The sequence below is a fragment of the Pholcus phalangioides genome, unplaced genomic scaffold (genome assembly GCF_987345545.1).
Source record: "Pholcus phalangioides strain wild (caught in Gottingen) unplaced genomic scaffold, Ppha-v1.0 ptg000024l_1, whole genome shotgun sequence".
Lineage (NCBI taxonomy): Eukaryota > Metazoa > Arthropoda > Arachnida > Araneae > Pholcidae > Pholcus > Pholcus phalangioides.
The window spans coordinates 23,281,785-23,302,986 of record NW_028301616.1 but is presented as its reverse complement, the minus strand read 5'-3'; the positions used below and the strand labels follow the sequence as shown (position 1 = coordinate 23,302,986).

At 34.2% G+C, this 21,202-nt stretch overlaps 1 protein-coding gene across 6 annotated transcripts in view; it reads left to right on the top strand.

Annotated features, from left to right (window-relative positions):
- Positions 1-21,202, top strand: part of Piezo (piezo type mechanosensitive ion channel component) — a 104,475-nt gene that overhangs the window by 73,455 nt on the left and 9,818 nt on the right. For 4 of the 6 annotated variants that reach the window (XM_089250674.1, XM_089250680.1, XM_089250675.1 and 1 more), the window contains 18 exons: positions 65-228; positions 2,183-2,218; positions 4,211-4,347; positions 5,715-5,858; positions 7,020-7,182; positions 7,408-7,565; positions 7,675-7,751; positions 7,973-8,041; positions 8,151-8,412; positions 9,789-9,968; positions 10,211-10,318; positions 10,895-11,033; positions 12,676-12,733; positions 13,822-13,969; positions 14,125-14,169; positions 14,278-14,444; positions 16,883-17,047; positions 18,428-19,257. In XM_089250674.1, coding sequence (XP_089106800.1) covers positions 65-228; positions 2,183-2,218; positions 4,211-4,347; positions 5,715-5,858; positions 7,020-7,182; positions 7,408-7,565; positions 7,675-7,751; positions 7,973-8,041; positions 8,151-8,412; positions 9,789-9,968; positions 10,211-10,318; positions 10,895-11,033; positions 12,676-12,733; positions 13,822-13,969; positions 14,125-14,169; positions 14,278-14,444; positions 16,883-17,047; positions 18,428-19,257 — 3,050 coding nt within the window. The remainder of the gene's footprint in view (positions 1-64; positions 229-2,182; positions 2,219-4,210; positions 4,348-5,714; positions 5,859-7,019; positions 7,183-7,407; positions 7,566-7,674; positions 7,752-7,972; positions 8,042-8,150; positions 8,413-9,788; positions 9,969-10,210; positions 10,319-10,894; positions 11,034-12,675; positions 12,734-13,821; positions 13,970-14,124; positions 14,170-14,277; positions 14,445-16,882; positions 17,048-18,427; positions 19,258-21,202) is intronic. The other 2 variants (XM_089250681.1, XM_089250676.1) reach the window with 1 other exon arrangement.

Below are 21,202 nucleotides of genomic sequence, written 5' to 3'. Positions count from 1 at the left end.
ACACATTATTCTTATATAATATAAATTTTCAATGATATATTCAAATAATATGTTCTGTTCTCAGAGGAGCTGAACTTATTCATGAAATCCAGATGCGTGATGTCAAAGAGCAGAGTATTGTCGAAAAAGAAATAATGGAAAAAATCAAAAAGAAAATGGATAGAATTCGTGCTTACCAGCGGAAGATAAGAGGTGGCAAGAACATGGAACCAAAAACACATTTCCAAGGTAAAGTTAGAGCTTCATTTTTCCGATTTACATAATTTAAAAATAATAATAAATAAATGAGTAAATACAATTTAGAGTTACAAAATTACTTCTTGTATTTGTAAAATTCTTCACAGAAAAGAAATAAAAGTACAATGTGTTTTATAATGTTTTTCCTTACATAGAAACATTTATTTAACTGAAGTTTTTTCATTTATTTTTTCAAATTTAAAGAGAAATAAGTTCTCATAATTTAGTATTAAAGAAACATGTATAGAGTCCAAGCTCATTTAATTGAAACCAAAGGGAGAAAAACTACTTTGCATTCATACTTAGCAATAAGAACAACAGAGCCAGAGTACAGTTAGCACTCAATTTTAAGAATCGATATGTTCATGAAGAACTAGTCCTGTGGTTCCAAGCATTGTTATTTCTTTGACCATCTCTTCTAATCAGGAACTATTTGTTCAAGTATGTAAAAATTAGCATTGACTTGTCTTATAAGAATGAAATTTAAATTCTGAAACTCACTTTACCTTGTGTAAAATGTTGATTGTAACTTGTACATTACAGCAGCTGATTATCTATAAATTGCAATAGATGATCTTTTTTTTCATTTCAGAAAAACAAATGATTTGTTATTGTGTTATTTTATTTTGTATTTATGTCGATAGATTCACAACAGTAAAATATCGTACAAAAGGTATCGTGTTATTTTTATTTTGAGAAATTTTCAGCAAGGAAATGTTCTAAAAAATGTTCTTATGTTCTTGCATTTTTATCAGCATGATTTCCTTCTTAGATGGAAAAATAATACAAGTAATTGATTTTGTAGAACTGATTATGGAATTTATTTGAAATTAATTAATTGATTAAAATTTAAGTATATTTAATGTGTTGTGATTTAATAACTTAATGTTTAGTAGTTTTTATCATGCATGTTTCTTTTCCAGCAGGGAATTTTTTTTGATACAGCAGTGGAAAACAAAAAATTAAATACGCTCAAAAACTCTCTAGTAATACTTATCTAAGTATAAAGCTGAAAGGAAAAAAAATTATAGTTGCATTTCATAATAAGGTACATTTCTTTCTTTTTAAAATCAAATCATGATATTTTTTACCAGGGTCATGCTTACTCTGGAGCAATGCTCCATGGTTCTGAGCTTCAGGGAGCACTCAGATAAGCCATTTACAAAAAAATATGGTTAATATCCAGTCCATGGAACTTAATCTGTCTAGAGGGCGAGTTAATTCTTTTTGGACCATGCTGCTGCATATGGTGTTACTCTATGAGGGCCACCAAAGTTGAGTTGAAAATATCTAAAAAACGTTTGTGAACCACAGAAAAACATGGCCAGGGGAAGGTGACAAAAATAGGCTCTGAATGGGCTGAGATTTTTTTGAGCTGTTCCTGGGCAGGGCAGCCCAGGGCAATAAGATACTCGGCTATTATACCAAAGGATGTTCAGAGGTGTCGCAAGGTTGATACACGATTCATCCATGTATAGATATATACAGAACACATTGATACTGCAGGAAGTCTCCTACCTAAGTGTTAGCACACCAACCTCTTGATTTAATACATGCGAGAAAAATAACTGTTCAACACTGCCGTTCAGAATCTGTAATAAACTTTAGGTCATAGTCTAACTGGCTCATGTGTGCAGGAAATAACAGTGGTGAAATATAAATGATTAATTATCTTTGGCTTCTGCAGCTATGGTGCTGCTTTTTACTACAAGTTATACAAAACAAATACTTGACATTATTCAAGGACATTGGTTCTTCATACATATGAAATTCATTTCCAACCAATAAATCATATTCAGAATTAAATTATTTTCTTATGGAGAAGGCGGAAATACTATCATGTTTACTCATGGCTTTTACTGCGCTTACCACATTAGCTTGCATTTTTTTTAGTATGTTAAAAATTAAAATTCAGTCAACAATAAATTAAGGATTTCTTATTTAGGTGATGAGTTTCATCTAAATTGGCGAATAGGAAAAGGTACTAAGTTTTTGTGTTCTGTAACACAACTAACAAGAAAGTAACCAGCGCAAACAAGTAGTAAACTAACAAGACATTGTAGTATTAGATCATTGCTATTAACTGTAATCTTTGTTTGTTCATGAAACCAGCTGTTAACCTTGTTTAACCTGTCTCCTGCATTTTTCCTTGATGCATCCAGGCTCGGAATGCTGTTCTTACTCTACTCCCATGTATTCCATGGCCACTACTCCTCAAGCTCTCGAACAAGAAGAGAAAGCTGTAGAGACCGCTGTTCTCACTCCCTTACCACCTCGTACAATGTCCCCAGGCTCTGCATTCAATACGCAGTCGCTCGATGCTTACATGGAGCCTAGGTTAGGCACTCGAGCGCATCATGTCAGAACGCCATCAGATGATTCCTATCCTGTCTTCTCCCCTCCACCTTATCCTGCTACCTTGGAGAACCTTGACTATGATCCTGAGCACCTTTTACCTTGTGGATGTGGTCCGCAGCTGGTGAAGTGCTTTCCTAACCTGCTTCCTTACCAATCACATCATACCCGTTCCTCATCTATTCCTTCATCTCATCACCTGTGTAACTAAAGTTAACCTTCTCTGTTCCTGTATTGTTAGTTTTTTATTATTATTTCAGCAAAGTTCTGCATTCACAGAATCAGGAGTTATGAATACTGTACATGGAAGCCATTTCCTGTTAAAACTGTGTAAAGATAACGTTCAGTAGCAATATACAGTGTTTCCTGATAAGAATGATATACAGTGAAACCTCAATATAATGATACTCAGCTGCCAAAAATAAAATATCGTTCTAGAGCAGTATTTCCCAAAGTGGGCAATGGAATGGTCTGGGAGGGGGGGGGGAATAGAAGCTATGGACTTTAACACAGGATCCTAAGAGTTCACTTGAGTTGGAGGAAGCAATGAGAAAGAAGAAATTGTTGATGAAGGGGGGCAATGGAACAAAAAGTTTGGGAAACTATGTTCTAGAGGGATTTTTGTTATATCAAGAGGCAACAGTTAAACATTAGAGTATGGACATTTCCAAATAAGACTTGGAAAAATATCGTTATAAAGGGATTTATTGTTATATCGAGTATTGTTACGGCAAGGTTTCACTGTAACTTACAGAATAAAATTTGAACCATTTGGAATTTTTCAGTAGAATCAATTTTTAAATAAAACCTTACTTTGGCCATAGATTTGACGAAAAAAAAAGAGGCATAAATACAAAAGCGTTTTCTATCTAGAAAAATAATTGGTGAATGCAGAATACTGTCCTTGCTTTTTTTTTGTTCGTTAATTATTTTTGTGTTGTAATGATGTCTTTCTGTACCTCTATCTTTGTAGAACGTAGGTGCTCAAAGGAATGAAACTGTCTTTAGGCTGTTGTGTGGTTATTGTTTTAGTATTACCTTTTTCTCTCTTCATAGCAGCTTACACTATCTCTGTCTCTTCTACTGGTCATTTGACAAAGTTACTTTTAAAAACATTTCAAATTCTGAAATGTTTGAGTTGCCTGCAAAGCTTGCATGTGTATGGATATATGTGAAATCATGTATTTTATTGTGTAAAATAGTTTCAGGTAGTTATGAAAAGAAGATGCTGATCGGTATGAGAACTGGAATACATTTCCTTTACGGAAAATATTTATTTATATTTATTTCTGTATTCCGAGGTAATGAGGTACATAGAAAGCTAACAAACACTGCTTTACATTCTTCATTTAGTTGAACCCAAATTCTAGTCAAACAAATTTTTGACAATAACTTTGTGATTTATTTGATGTGCATTAATTGCTACTGAACTTAACCCATTTCATAGATTTGACATTGATTCTGGACTCAAAATACTCAAATCTTGCTCACTAAAGAATACTTGCTCACGTCAGTAGTATATGATGAAAGAATTGTGGTTCTCTCTACGATCAGCATTTTCTTGCCACTCGCAAAAGTATCTATAGTTCAAATTATGTTTCAATATTTATTTTTGCAGCTATTAGGTCTGGGGACTACTATATGTTTGAAGAATATTCAGATGAAGATATTGATTTAGAACTTGCGTCTCGCCATAAGCGAACTGAAGAAGAGGATGAGGAGAACGCAGAAGTTAAAGAGAAAGGCATAAATGCTGTACGTATGGTAACTCCATGATGCTCCTTCAGCTTGCATTTAATAAGCAAATATCTACCTAAACATGATTATAATTTCCTGATATCATTATTATATAGAGATAAAGAATATTTTAACTGGCTATTACTGTCTTAGCTTAGCACAATGGTCAGTTTCAATAAGCTTAGCACAGTATGTGTATCAATGAATTGCATATTCATTATATTCTTATAGTGAGCGAATTAAGTTATATTGCAAATACAGTGTACAGCACTTAATGCGATCACTCCAGAATACAGATTTTTGACAACAATAACCCGATTGATAACAAAACTGAAAAAGGTATAGGTGCTAATAAAGATAACTACGTGTTCCATTTTGTATAAAAGAAACATACTTTAAACTTTCAATTTGTCTGACTATTCCAATTGATCTAAAACCAAAGATCAATTGATACTGTTCTGAGGCTTTCGAAGATAGAAAGAAAAAATTGAATATAATTCTGGAAATTCAGGATGGCTGTGATATGTATTCTGCATAATAATGTGCATTCTGCTGACTCATTTTCAGAAACTTTACGTTCTATTCTAAAGCATGATTTTTTGTTTTGTTTTTAAGATTACATCTTAAGAGATAAAAAGACTGATATTAAAGATAATGATAAAGATTGACTAAATATAACACATAGTGTTATAATAGAGCTGTTTAACATGCACCACAACACATACTTTTTTTATGTATGGTGCAATCTTTAGATTCCTTGAGAAAGTTTTCAGCTGAGGAAGGGTGAAACTGGTCAACTGAAAGAAACCGACCAAGAACTGAAGGGTCTTACTTTACATTTCATTTGCTTCTGCTATAGAATATACAAATATTGTGAACGTACAATAAATACATGGATCATAGTGGTTACTTTGGCTTTATGAGGAATGCATGAATAGAGTATGGAAACATTAGTCAACATGGGAAGCGGGTAGCCTCCATCATAGTCTGCAGTCTGATAACAATAATTTCTAGAGGGGAAAATATTTGAACTATTTCAGCTTCAGAATGTGCAAGGAAAAACTTTTGATGAAGAGAAATTGATTATATAAACCAAAATCCTGATAACTATAAACAAAATTTCCCCCAATGTAAATTAATGTGTATTAAATAAAAATGAGTTCCTTGCAAAATTTTATTGCAAAGAAAAATTAATTGCATAGGCCATTAAATAAGTTATTCCACTGTACATTCAATTACATTTATATTCTCAGAGTTATTGAGATGCTGATTAGATATAACTTTTTAAGGATAATATTTATTTTTACCATCTACGTTATGTTCATTATAATGTTTATTACTGAGTGTCTAGGGAATAACAATGTTATAATTTTTTCTGTTAATAGCTCTTAAGCAAAGCAATAAGAAGCAATCTGAAAGTTGAACCCAAAAAGGATTCGGGAGAAGGAGATGAAAGTGTAGAATATAGTAGACAGTCGTCTACCATTGTGAGTGCAGATCGCTTTCCTATTGAGAGCACTTCCACAGAGGTATGTTTGTCTTTGGAACATTATTACCAGTTTCTCTTAGGTTCGTGTGATTTTTCATATTTTTGCAGAGAACATGAGATGAATTAAAAGAAAACCGATACAAATACAAACAAAAAGGTCACAACAGACAAATTTCTTAATGAGGTGGTTAAAGAAAGATGCCCATAAAATATGGATGTCAAAGACCATATATCACAAAAAAACTAGTAATTAACAATGTTAACAATGTATTCACCGCCTATAAAAATAATAACTCTTTTCTGCACCTCCTCAACCAAGTCTATGTCCCTCTGTAGGTATGGTCTCCAAAACCTTACAGCATATTCCAGTCCAGGACAAACTAAGCATTGGAAAAGTGGAAAAATAACTTTAGAAGAACGTGAAGAAACCTTTTTAAGAATGAAACCTACCATTCTCTTCAATTTTTTTTACCATCTTTAAACAATGTTTAAAAAACCTAAGCAGCTCGTTAATGAGAATTCCCAAATGAGTGACACTAGTTGTATCTGGGATAATAATGCCATTCAACTCATAAGTGAAACGTGCATTGTTTGACCCAAAATGAGTGAATGAGTGACCATGTGCTTATCAACACTAAAGGCCATTCTCTATTCATTAGCCCATGTTGCATGCAATCATAATCAAGTTCATCTCGAGCATCTCTCCCGATTGTTTGGATTTCAGACTACCCACATTAACTTCACATCATCTGCGAATTTGCTAGCAATCAAATTGATACCCTGATCAAGTTTATCGATAAAAATTGAAAAACGTATGGGCCCAAAGACATGCCTTTGAGGAGTACCCATTTTTCACAACTGTCCAATCAGAAAATTCTCCATTCACCATAACCTGTTTGGACCTGTATCTTAACCACACGATTCTATCCAATTCACACAACAAGGTGTCCCCAATCTCATGTAAACGTTTCCAGAGTTTACCTTGTTGGACCCGATCGAATGCCTTCTATAGTGATTCTGTTGCATAAAAAAAAACAAATAATGAGAATAGTCCCAGGACTGAAGCCCTGTCAGCCCTACCCTTGTGAGGGCCATGGATACAATTACTGTTTATGAATGAAAATTAATAAAATATATTGGGATGATAAGTGCTTATAAAAAAAAAATTTCTGAAAAACCATTTTTTTGTTTTGTTTTTTAGAAAACATCAGTGAGGTCTCCTGATCCCCACACCATAATCAGCAGTGGCCCGACCATGACGTTGTCCCTTCCGAGTCCAGATTTGACTGCCAGTACATCAAAGGATGAAGATACTCTGACACCAGAAGATGTGAAACTAGAAGAAGAGAAAGAAGTTAAAGAAGGTTTGTTTAAATTATCATTAACAACAAATTAGCTTTTTTTGTTTTTAAAATCACACTACTTTTCCTATAAGAGAAATACAAATTCCCTATTCATGGGAATATGTGGATACATTTGAATAAAAACAATACTGTGTATAATATATATATTTGTTACTTTCTCACTCATAGTTTTGAAATTTCTATCCTTGTGTTCTGAAAGTTAAAAATTTCTTTTTCCTTGATCAGAGACATTTGTTGAAAAAGTGAAGCGTTGGTGGAATTTTTTCTGTGAATTTATGGACAGTGTGTTGATCAGCACAACAGCCAAGCTGAATGCAATCTCAAGAGATTATCGTTATGTAGCAAGGAAGTTATCTATGGAGAAAAAGCTCTTGAAGGAGAAGGTAAATGTTCCCATGTTAACAACTTTCCCATGATATTTGTAATAAAATTTTTTATAAATTTGCAATTTTAAAAAACACTGTCATAAATGTTTTCTCCTCGATATGATAGTATATACGAGAGGGTTGTTTCAATATGGAGGAAGCTGAAGCAGATATGAAGAATAGAGACGTCGACGCATTACCTGGGTAATAAGTAATTTTATTTTTAAATCTTTTTTTATCCACTTAACTTAGCTTTCAGATACATATTTCTAATGTAATTCTATGCCTATGAAATTTTCTTCTGATATAAAGGAGAAAAAATTAAGAAAAGCTATTTTAAAATAATATAACTGTAAGAAATAAAACAATTATTATTTTACTGTACTATCTAATAGTGTACTATTGTGTAATTATTCTATATGCAGTTCATCTAAGGATCTGAAGCAGTCAACTTTGTCTGTCACGAAAAAGACAAGTTTGGACTTTCTTGATAGGTTTGTGTTAAAATCTCATTTGTATTCCAATAAAATCTGTTGTTAATATGAAAAGAAATACTTATATATATTAAAGATAGGAAATTTAATCTGATATTACTGTTTGCAGTGCCGAATTGAAAAGCACGCCAGATGCCTTAGACAGGGAGTTTCAAAAATCTCAACCTGTGTGCATCAAGTTCCTGGTTGCATGCTATTATGCTGCGATATCTCGTTCAGAGCTTTTATGTTACCTTACCATAATACTTAACCAGATAAAAACTGCCAGCATACTTTCACTGCCTCTACCTCTGTTTGTGTTTGTGTGGGGAACTTTGTCTGTACCCAGGCCTACAAAAGCATTCTGGATTACCATCATTACCTATACCGAAGTAAGTGAATATATGAGCTGTGCTTTTAATTCTATTTTTAAAAATTATAAGCAAAGTACAGTGCAACTCCAATCCGTTTTGCAAAGTTCTGGCACTACCACAAGTTAAATGTCATACCAAATCATGGTTCTTTGCAATCCCTATGCATAGAAAATTTTTTCACTGAAAGTTTCTTGGTGCTGGAGGGAGGTAACAGCTGAATTGGGGACTCTATATTGGAGCTGGACTTTATATATTTTTTTTTTCTTTATTTATTTCAGTTTAAGATGTGTCATAAAATTACAATATTTAGCATATTATTAGTCAACAAGAGGCCGGGGCCTGTTTCAGCTTTTACAGTATATCTACATATACGAGCTACCATTTATACTAGCATATTTTAAAGTCTAAGGAACCCCCTTTTTGCCAAAAATAGGAGAGGTTTTTTTTTATACAGCCCACTCTCAATTTACAAACTTAATTCATTCCTGAAGTCTATTCGCAAACCTAATTGTTGCCAAACTGAAATTACTTTTCTTATAAGTATTGTAAAATTGCATTGTATCTCTTATTGTAAAATCTATTAATTCGTTTCTGGGTCCCCAAAGATTTCTAGTGTGAGTTTTTACACTCAAGTTCATAATGTGAAATCAATTGAAATCATCATACTTACATGAAAAACACTTTTCCTTAAGGAGAAACAATCCTAATAATATGATATAATAGAATTATACCCTATACCAGGGCAAAGCTGGACCCGTCTAGTCTCAATTATTTAATCTATTAATCTCAGTGTGGAATCCCGCAAAATTTCTGCCTGCAAAGCAATCTGGGAGCAGAATTCGTAGGGCACTTGTTGCTTATCTTTATCGATTGAGCACTATGAGTATATGCAGGACATTTTTCAGAAGTCAGTAAGTATTGCTTCTGGGTCAGAGATTATTGCAAAACATCTCTGACAAAGTTCTTTGATGTAAACCTTCTAAAAATTTGAAATGACATGATAATCCATGGGCTGGATAGGAGTTGTATTTCGAGAGAACTTTAAAAAAAATGCCATGTGCCTGTAGACTTCTCAATTTCTTTATTGTTCTTTCGGATTTAGACTAATTTTTTCCGGCTTGCATGTCTGTAAACCAAAACAAGTTGATAAATCAAATCAATTTTTGTTGTTTGTTAACCGAATCGTACACAAACCAAGACGTTAATAAACTGAGGGTTGCATATACATGGATAGTATTAGATATATATTTTCAGCTTTTTTCATAATTTTAAGCCCCAAAAAATCAGGAGGTTGATTACACACAAGGGTTCTTTATATATGTTGAAATATACTGTAATTTTTTCATGTAATCAGCTCAAGTACAACTTACCATCATTTCATTACCCATTTCCAGGCAATAGTTGTTCTGAAATACCTCTTCCAGTTTTATTTCTTTGAATGGAATGTCTTCGTGGCTCCTCCAAATGATCCATTTTATCCACCAGTGCTTTTTGGCGTAATGCGTGGAGGTAATTACGCTGCATATGACTTAGTGGTACTCATGGTTGTGTTCTTTCATCGCATTATGCTCAAGGTATTTGGCTCTGTAATTTAATTTGATAAATATGCATGGTAAATTCTTGTGTACCAGTTGTTTACATTTTTGTAGTATGCTAATGAGTTGCTTTTATTTCATTTTTTTTTTTTTTTTATATGGGCAATAGTGTACCAATAAACATGTGATGTTTTTAACATTTTAATGTGTTCAAAATATTCTAGTTTTGTTTTTTCACATTTGTGGTTTAAAATTCTTAACTTCTTATCTGTGGGACACAGAGCCTTGGTCTATGGAAAGATACTGAAAGAAATATGACATTCCCAAATAATGATGCAGAATTGGAGAAAGATAATGAAAGTAAAGATGAAGAACCATGTAAATCAGATGTAAGTGCAGTCATTATATGATTCATTAGCCCAGCTTTTAACAAAGCTAGTGAAGCTGAGAAAAATTATTATATAAGCTTGTGGCTTACGTCAAATATAAATCAGTCAGCCATGATTTGTAATTTTTTAATAATTTGAGCATATAAGAACTCCTTCATATTTATTTACTTACTCTGCGATAATGAATAATTCTGATAAACAAAATAAAATTCAGTGGACGTAAGTAGAAGGCAAAGGGGAGGGGTAACTTCACTGTGTCATTCCAATTTTAGTATATGTACTAGCTGAAGCCTAGTGTGGGGGTAGCAGTTTTAAGTGGGAGCAAAAGATAAATTATTGAATTTTAAAATTGGGAGGGCAGTGGCAAAAGTCGTAGTTATGGCCCTGGAAAAAAGAAATATTTGACATTGTAATCATATCTAAATAAATGATACTTTTTCCTCTGGAACAAAAAGTACAGCATTTTTAATGATGATTGCCAGTCATTAGTTCATTAGTCATTCAGTATAGTTGCCAGTCATTGAGGCTGACCTGTGCTTTACTCATTTGAACTTAGTTTTTTTTTTTTTTTTGCAGCAAGCACTTCCACCACCAATTCCTGAAATAAAGAAAGATGCTTCTGCTGCAACTGCTATAGCTGTTCTACCCCCTGATGATGGGCAGTTAAGTGAACACTGTCCAAGTTCAGAAGAAGATGAGGCTGAGGATGAAGAAGGTTATACTTCATTTATTCTCTATGACAGGCATTTTTGAACTTTAGAGCGCTTGTGCCAGGGAAACTGACAAAGTTTCTTGGACAAATGTGCAAATTCATTAATTTAATCAATGATAAGTTTTTTTAGCAGCAACATGACAAAAAAATAAGATATGGGCAAGCCCACATGTAAATTTTGGGAGTTCAGGGAGAGCTACTATAGCGTAAAGTTTGAAAACTCCTGCTCTATGCTGTGTTGTTGTATATGCACACAAACGTTCAGCACAATACTTGCATAACATGAAAAAAATCAGGCATTAGCCATTTTCACCTCAAAATATGGAAGAAAGTCAGTGGTACTAGTTTTTTATGAAACAAGCATAGTTCTTATCACAAAAATCCTCGTTAATGATGGAAGAAACACACCACCTATTTCGTCAGCTTGGACAGGCTTTATTAACCTCAGTCGTGAAAAAACTTTCAACACTTTACAACAGATGGCTCCCCAATTCGCATCCAAAGACCACTCGGACGCAGCAAATACAAAGGCGAACTCTTCGGACGACCAGACGTAAACATCACTCTTCATTCGTGTGAGTTCTGACCACGAGGTCCTGATGACGGCTCTCCATTGAAGAGCCGAAACGCGTTGACCATTCAACCAGTGTAATTTATTTGTCTTAAAAACGTGGCAATTTTTGTATAAAGCATAGTTCTGACAACATTATGACATTAGGACCATGCACATATAACACATATACTTGCATGTCTAATTCATTGGAAATTCCACAGAGGAATGTTTGTAAAGTGCATTCTGTTTTGATTTTGTGCTTTCGAAATCAAAACAGAATCACACAGGAATGTATGACCCGAAACCCCAACAGCTGGAGGATAAACGAAGATGCAAAAATGACAAGCCAATAATGGGTGGAAAAACTCTTTATTTAGCAATACTTTATACAAGGACAGTACATTTACATGTTAAGTTTCACATCAAGTGATCAAAGTTGTTACCATCCACAGTTATGCACACTTCACAATGGGGATGCATTGATTGTCAAATTTTTCAAAAACCCTACATTTTGCTGACGTTTGCAGCTGCGACTGAGATTCTTGCGACGAGGTTTGTGTGCCCTCAAGTGTGCATAACTGTGGATGTGTGTGGTAAAATCTTTGAGCACTTGTGAAACTTAAAGTGTACACGTACTGTCCTTGTGTAAAGTATCTTTAAATAAAGAGTTTTTCCATGTATTATTGGCTTGTCATTTCTGTATCTTCGTTTATCCTCCAGCTGATCAGGTTGGGGTTTCTGGTCATACATTCCTTTGTAATTCTGTATTGTTTTTGTTTTCTCTACCTCCCCTAAAAGTTTGTATGTTTAGTTTTGAATCACCCTGTATATACGCACAATAAATTATCATACTTTGAAAAAGAGCATGCAGATATTGGAGGTGTATTATAAAGAATTTTAGCATTTCAAGAAACTACTTTCCATCGTTCAGATTAAATGGAATATTAAATTACCAGTTTTGATATTTTTTACTGTTATTTATATTATTTTATTACTTTATGTGATAGTGTAGCAAACAAAAATATTCACTGAAAAAGTCTGTGAGCAGATATTTTTAAAAACTGATGCATAATATTTTGGTAATTTTTACAGGCAGTGAAACAATGCTAGATGAATTGGAAGCTCAGGCACACCTGAAAGTAAAAGAATGGTGAGAATAGATTTTTTTATATTCAGGGAAATGCTTGAATACTTTAAGTATTTCAATTTTAAAATAAAGTAATGATAACATACTCTAATTTCCTGCGTATAATCCGCATATGCAAATTTTGTTACTTTGAGGGAAAAAATGTCATTATATAGTTTGAAGTGAAAATTTCATTCGTTAATGTAAATTTGTAATGAAATTTCACTACAAGTTAATGTTCCATTGGTAATGAAATCTTAAAGAATGGAACAGGGTTTTTTTGTTGTTGTTGTTGTGTTTTTGCAGAAATTTTTTTGATTTTTCTACTGCCATCTATAAATCTTAAAAAAATGAATTTTTATTCAAGTTGATTTTTGAAATATTTATTTCTAACTTCTGAGAAAAAAACCTGCTGATAATATGCAATGTATAATCAGTGAATTATACTCAGGAAAATACGACAGACTAAAATGCCTCAAAATTTTGCACACAATCACACACGTGCAAAACAAAGAAGTAGGTTTTGTTATGCTGAGCTAATATTGATGTGCAGAGTGTGAACAGTAAAAGGAGAAATTGTGCTATCTTAATAACACTAAAGCTTGTTAACAAAGATTGAACAGCAATCACATGGCTTAAAATCAAGGTAGTCCATTGAAAACAATGCTTAGGAATGTCATAAAAATTAGATAAAGCCTGCATGAGGTCAGCGTGTTACTCCCATTGGGTATTGATCAACAGCAAACACTTTGCTGAGATGGCATCCAACAGCTCTGATGCATTTAGAGAAAAATATAGCCCTTTTCTGGTGATCAAGTTAGAGGGATGTGTAAGAGAATTATATTCATGTGTTCAATAAAACTTTTGTACCACCTATGACATTCCTACTTCAGTCACAAATCTCATGCATTCCACAATGAGTTTTGTTTTTCCCAATCTTCTGAAATTAAGGAACCAATTATAGTGTTTTCATAGTAAATATAAGCATGTTCGTCATTTTTCTTCATAGTGAGGTGAAAATACTTGTTGTTTTCATATAAAAAGTATATGAAAGAATTCTGTAAAGTGTATATAGAAAGCTGATTATGCATATTTATTGACTTTTATTTCAGCTTTGATGAAATGGTTAATCCAGTGAAACAGTTCTTTTATCGCTTGCTTTACCCGAGATATAGAGTGACTGTTGATGTGTATGCTTTCATGTTCTTCTGCGATTTCATCAACTTCTTCATAGTTGGATTTGGTTATTGGGCTTTTGGTGTATGTATTATTTATGCATCTTTACATATTTGCTTTCTTATGCTATAAAAATATTGAATGATTAGATTCGAGAGCTTTGAGCAATTAAATTCAACTTGTTTATGAAGAAAATCCAGCAGATGTGCATACTAATCCCTGTTATTCTAATTTCTTAGACTGGTGGTACAGAGGCTGTAACTTCATATTTCAAAGACAATAAAGTGAGCAGCATATATTTTTATCTTTAATATAAATTTATTATTATTTTAATTTCTTTGAATTTTTCCAGTTTTTTTATAAACATACACTAAGAGCAATTTGTTTTTCAGGTTCCCATACCTTTCCTAATTATGCTGATAGCACAGTTTGCTTTGATTGTAATCGACAGAGCACTGTATCTCAGAAAATATATCTTGGGAAAACTCATCTTCCAAATAATACTTGTGATAGTGGTACATATGTGGATGTTTTTCATTTTGCCTGGTATAACATTAAGGTATGCATTAGAGTAAAACGTTGTCATTATACTGAAGTTGTTATTTTGCTTTAATAGATTTTATTTGACGATGAATGAAAGTTTCAATAATTAATACTTTTGAATTGAAATCGGGGCCCGATTTCAACATGGGCATTTGTCCAGGATCCCATGGTTTAAGGGGGCCTCCCCCAAGTTTATGATTGTATATATTTTACTCATATTTTTATAAAATTTATTTGGTGAACTTTTAGAAAGTTGAGGAATTTTTTCTAAATCACATCATACTATTTCTAAAGTGGCCATTATTAGCAAACCCTATTAAATATAAATTTTAGTACTATAACAATCAATAATAGACTTTACACATCATCGACACACGTGCAATGCACCTATTGTAATATTAACTCTGCAGGTTTCAATGTGTCAGTCTCCTTGTTTGATTCCTCAATTTCACCTTTCATCTTTCCAACCGTAAAATGATTTATGCAACGATGACAAGAAATCAAGGAAACAGATATTTTCTGGGTATTATGCTGAGGTGAACTAGGAAAGAAAAGTCACATCTTGTCTCCACAGGGACTCGAACCCAGGCCAAGAATGTTTATATGTTTGTTCAACTTGAAATTTTCAAATCTTCATGAAGATTCTGTATACAGTTAAACCTCATTAATAAGTCACTCTTGGGAGACCAAAAATATGAACTCGTAAGCAGAGTGACTCATTAAATGGAGTAAGCCATGGCCATGCCGATTCTGGTCTTCCTTTTGATGCGTTCATGCAGAAAGAAATCAAATTTTAGTTATCCAAGTGAGTTCAATCGTAAAAACTGATTATTCGAGTTTTTCTTTAATCAATTAATATTTATTTGCTACATTATTTAACATTTGAATAACACAAAATACTACTTTTTTCGATTTTTAAAAATTTTCAAATTTTTCTGCATGTTTATAGAACCAAAGTATTGTTGCCTTGTATGGCAGTTTAATTCTTTTGGAACATCATGAAAATATAATATTTTTTATGAATTCGAAAAAATAATATTTTTCACTGAAAAAAAACTTTCGAGTTTTGTTTATGTGGAATTGGAAGGTGAAAAAACGATCCTATTCTCCAAAGAAGATCAAAATTGGAAGTCTGTCTGTTGTGCTTTTACATCCCGATACCAATTTTCTTAATTAGTCGGTTTTTCGTGTTCCTCCACTATAACGCTGCTTTGCTTTAAAGGTGAACAAACTTTTTTTACATTTTTACAACATTTTGACAAGTAGAGTGAATGAACACAAGGTTATAGATGCTTGACTTACATCCAGCTAAAATTTGTTTAAAACGCCAAAAACACAAAAATACTGAATAGCTAAAACTAAATGTTTTTTCTCTAAAAAACGAAAAAATGGCAAATTTCTGCCAAAGACACTTTCTCAGCAAATGCTAACCAAAAACCGTATCTCCAAGAAAAAGAATCCAGCTAAACCATTCCCAAATAAGAAATAACCCTATGTTGGAAGAATCTGTCAATGAGCCTGCAGTGAAAAGTGGGGTGGGGGAGAAATATAGGCTTCAGTAGCTTCTTGAAATATCTGCTGCTAATTTTTATTCTATATAGTGTTCAACAGACTTGAAGATAATTTGGTCATCTTTATTTTTACAGCTGTATTGGAATTTTTTTTATGACTTTTAAAGCACACATTTTTTTACTTTTTTTTTAGTATGGCAATGTTCTTGTTGCTGTAACCAAGCACTTCTTCAAAAGTGTTATTTGAAAGTGTTTTTTTTTTTTTTTTTTTGCTTACTTGCACATGCTAAATTTCTTTATCCTTATTGTCATTGGTAAGTGTTTTTAGACTTCAGTGATAATTCCTCCCGCAGAAAAAATTGCTACCGCAGGGAGTCCCCCATCGAGGGGTTAGCGCACCAACCTCTCGATGAGTATAAAAAAAGGAGCCTGCCGTTCGGATTTGGCAATAAATTGTAGGTCCCAGTCTCTAATTAGCCCTCGTGTGCAAAAAATGACAGTGGTGCGACAAAAATGATCAAATGGTAATTCCTCGTTATCAAAGAAAAAAGTATTGTAAAGAACATTAGCATCAGCTAACTGAGAATTTCAGATAAACGAGGATTTAGTAATCAAAATTCTACTGTAATACAAAACAGATGAATAAGTTGAAACCTCAGATCATTGCAATAAAATTTTATTTTGTTTTCATGTTTCCCTAATTCACTTCAATGTGTGTGAATTCTGAATATGGGTCAAATATTAATTCTAATTGTTAAGTGTTGAAATTTATCTGAGAGAAACATTCTAATTTGGAAAGATTTAAAAAATATGTCAATTTTTCAGCTTTATAATCATAGATTTTGCCTATTGTATGTTATAATATGTTATCTAAAATATCTCTGCTACATTAAAAATTTTTATATAAAATATTTTTCTCATTCAATATTCTAATTTTATTCAGGGAATTCACAGCAGGCAAAAACCTTCCCCCGAAACTTTGGTATTTCACAAAGTCTGTGTATTTGCTGTTGTCTGCCTATCAGATAAGGTCTGGATATCCTACGAGAATTCTTGGAAACTTTTTCTGCAAAAAATATAATTATGCCAATTATCTTCTTTTCAAAGGGTAAGTTTAAAATTTTGAAGGAAGTTCATTAGAGTTCCCCCCCCCATACTTTTTTTGTACAAATATTTACTTGAAAAATTGCATTCAGTATCAGCAGTCACAGAACAACGGTGCAGCAATGGGACTTACTACATGATCAGAGATGGATCTGGGGCTGTGCAACCCATGCAGCCGCATGGAGAGGCCCATTGTAGAAGGAGCGCCAAATCAGGTGTAAAGGAAAAAAATTATTGCTGAAAAATTCAGAAAAAGTGTTCTGTCTGCAAAATTTAGAATATGAATGCATTGGATGGCTTAATTAGCAGAAAAACTAATTTTTATGTGTTTCATCCAACTGGCGACACAGCTGTGACTTTTTTAGGGTCATACTACTAGTGGGGGGTATACAAACGAGGAGTACTGAAACGATGTCTCACACAGGTGAGAATATTGCCTTGAGTCTCTCCTGAACGTGATTATTACAAAATGCAAAAGGTTAGGCATCTCTCACATTTCCTTCCAATTCGGAAGAGAGGGCAGCACTTGTAACACTGTTTTCCCTGCTACAGGAAACAGTGCTACATCAGCTGCAGAGTATAAGATGCTCCTCTACAGCAATAAAAATTACAGTAAGGTCCCAGGTTCTAATTAGGGGTAAAAATATAGATATAGTATTTTCCCCAGTGATCTTGAGGTGATCACTGATAGATGACACCTTCCTTTCCAACCCAATTCGTTAATGGCAGTAAATTGCACTATAGAAATATGGCCAGAGTTGGTGTGCGGTGAAGTAGCTTCAGGGAGTTAATTTGAGCTGATCTCCTATTTAAAAAATATCTATCCACAGACATTGAGCATTGAAGGATCAGACACACCCTGCTTCATATCTCAGGTCGATATTGAAGTGGCGCAGAACTATGAGTGCATATGGAAATTTTATTAATTAGAACCTTGAAAATAAAAAAGTAAAAATTACTGTTCATGCTCAATGGGTGTTAAAATATGAGCCAATGGGCAGTCAAATAATATAATGCCAACAGGCTTGTATATAATCAAAAATCATATTGCTCAACATCTTGTGCCTTCTGGAGATAGATTTATCTCCAGACAGCAGGCTGGCTTTCAACATGATACTTGTATAAACACAAAAATTCTGGCATATGCCACTTTCACTTCATATGAAAGAGGTGGCAGCACTTCTCGAACATAAAGCACACATAATTCACACACCATAATAACATAAGGGCCACATATATAAATGCACAGCACTTATTCTCAAAAGAATTTATGATGGTATATGTGTGCTTTATAGTTGTAGTAGTGGTAGTCTAAGACTTGAGATACTGTGATTGGAATGTAAAATATGGTTTGTCATATTTTTTACTTATGTCTTTGTTTTAGGTATTTGCTTATCCCATTCCTTTATGAACTACGAAGTTTGATGGACTGGATTTGGACGGATACAAGTATGAATGTGACAAACTGGCTGAAAATGGAAGACATTTATTCGAATATATTTGTCTTGAAGTGTACTCGAAGAGCAGAGGATGCATATCCAACACCAAGAGGAGCTCCGCGAACCGCTCTAGTGAAGTATGGTGTCGGTGGAACATCACTGCTTCTTATAATTCTGATCATCTGGTTCCCATTATTGCTTTTCGCCCTTGGAGGCACTGTCGGTCGAAGTAATATACCAGTGAGTTGTTCTGTAGAACTTGGAATAAGTGGTTTTGAGCCACTATTCCGAATGAGTGCTCTGCAATACCAAATCAAAACCCTAGACGACAACCAGTGGGAATATTTGCAAGAAGGTGTTACTGCACTCGCAGATCCAGGTGCAACAAGTTTCCTAGCTAATTATGACAAGGATAATACTGTTATTATTGAGTTGAGTGGTAATTCAACATCTATTTGGTCTATTAGTCCCCCGAGTAGGACAGCTCTAGTGAATCAACTCAGAGGTGAAGGTGAAATAAAAATCACGTTGACATGGTCATTTCTGAGAGAACAGTCGACTCCACTCATTAATGCTGAAGTCAGAGACAAGAAGGAGCTGAATTTGACTAGTGAGAATCGAACTTTACGAGATAAACTTGCAGACATGATCGACGACAATCCTCATCCAGACGATCCACCTATATCTGCCAGGATCCCAGGAATATTCCCGAATTTTGTTGAAGTTTTTGGGAAAGGGAACCCTGTTGTTGTGGAGCAGTTTTATCCAGACAAAAGTAAGTCAAATTATTTCTTTGAAAAAATAGTTGACACTTGTTTTAATAACGCCCTTAAAACTTACACCACCATATCATTATACGATTGAATAATTGACGTTTGCGTGTACCCAAAATTCCAAAACGAACACGGCTATATGCGTTTCAGAACTATATGAAGTTCCTTCATCAGTAGCAGAATCAAAGAAGAAAGAAAAATATTGAAACTCCTTATAGCGGGAGTTACTCGCTGTTGTAGACAAGAGTCAAATTCAAAATGAACCAGCAACAAAAGAGTAGAGTAAGAGTACGGAAAAAAAAGAAAAATGGTGGAGCCAATCGCAACAGAGAACGTGATAGTGATGCTGATGGAGAAGAATAATTATTGTAGAAACTGTTGCCAGATTTTTGAGAAGGGTGGTGTGCTAGATAGGTCGTTGACCAACTGGTTTGTGTTTTTGTTGATGTGGAATGATTCGAAGAAATCCAAGTCAGATGGTGAGAGACATTTTTGGATGATTTTGGCAGAAGAGAAGTCAAATTTATGGTCAAAGGACCAGCAGTGTTGGGCTATGGATGAGCGGTTAAAGTCTTGGTTGCTTACATATCTTCTATGCTCATTTAAACGGTATTTTAGGGCACGTTTAGTTTGGCCTATATATGATAATCTGCATTGGCATGAAATGCTGTAGATGCCCCAGTTGTTGAGTGTGTCAATGGGATCTTTTAGTTGAGAGAAACAAAGTTTATTGACGGGGGTGAAAGCCACAGAAAAATTGTATTTTCGAAGGATTTTAGCGATGCATTGGCTGGTTTTTGGGAAGAAAGGCAAAATGATCAAGTTTTTGTGTTCAGGTTTAGGCTTGGTTTTGGAAGTGTTTTTAATCAGTTTGCTGTGTAGATTATCAATGAGAGAGCTACAGTAGCCACGATCGACTGCTATTGCTCTAAGGATATTCAGTTCAGCATCGAGTAACGTCAGCGAAGAGCAGATATTAATGGCTCGCTTCACGTATGTGTAGAACGAGGCATTCTTTTGTGCCGGAGGATGCACAGAGAGGTTGTGAGGGGGTAGAGAAACAGCAAACGGTTTGCGAAATACAGTGGTAGAGAAAGTTTGTTCATGGCGAGTGACCAATACGTCCAGGAATGCAATTTGGTTATAACCAATTGTATGGGATTCTCAAAGTGTAGTGAGGCCATAAAATCTATCATATGGCAGGAGGTGCTTTCGAAATAAAATGATATTAAAAGTAGCAATAGGGCTGTGATTCCCAACCGGTGTGTCATGGCGATTTTGTGTGTCATAGATATACTCTGAGATAGGGCAGGGGTGCCCTGGTATATTTCAAATTACCAAGGGTTCCAAGAACATAGAGTGTTAATCCCTGCACTACATTTACCTTAGTCATTCAACACTTTCGTACAGTGATTTTCAAATGTTTGATGTCAGCACAGTGGCTTCCCTGGCTTAGTGGTCACTCACCTATTGATAAGTTCGGGTTTAATCTCTTTCCTTGAAGATAATTTAGCTTGATAATTTGTCATTAACCCTTAGATTAAGTACTCTTGCTTAGTGATAATTTACCAATGGCTCTTCTTCATAATGGCCATATATCCTTGATACTTGTTTGCTTTAGTAAGGATATATGACCATTAGAGAGAGACATAATCTTAACCCTATGTCTATGTACCCGTAACAATTTTGCAACAGTCATTTAAATAGTCCAATAAAAAGCCAAATTTCTGTCAATCGTTAATGCATGCATCGTTTTCATTATCCCAAGTCTATGCAATGCTTTGGCAAAGTTTGAGGGCTGGTCTGGACAAGTGCAGATTCAGGGCAATATTTCAGGATGGGCAACTTGTTGTGTAAGTTAGGTGGTTCATCCTGTATTTTACAGGACAAACCAACTTTTCTCATATTACATAACTTCACTCTCTGCTCATAGGGCTCGGGAGGGGC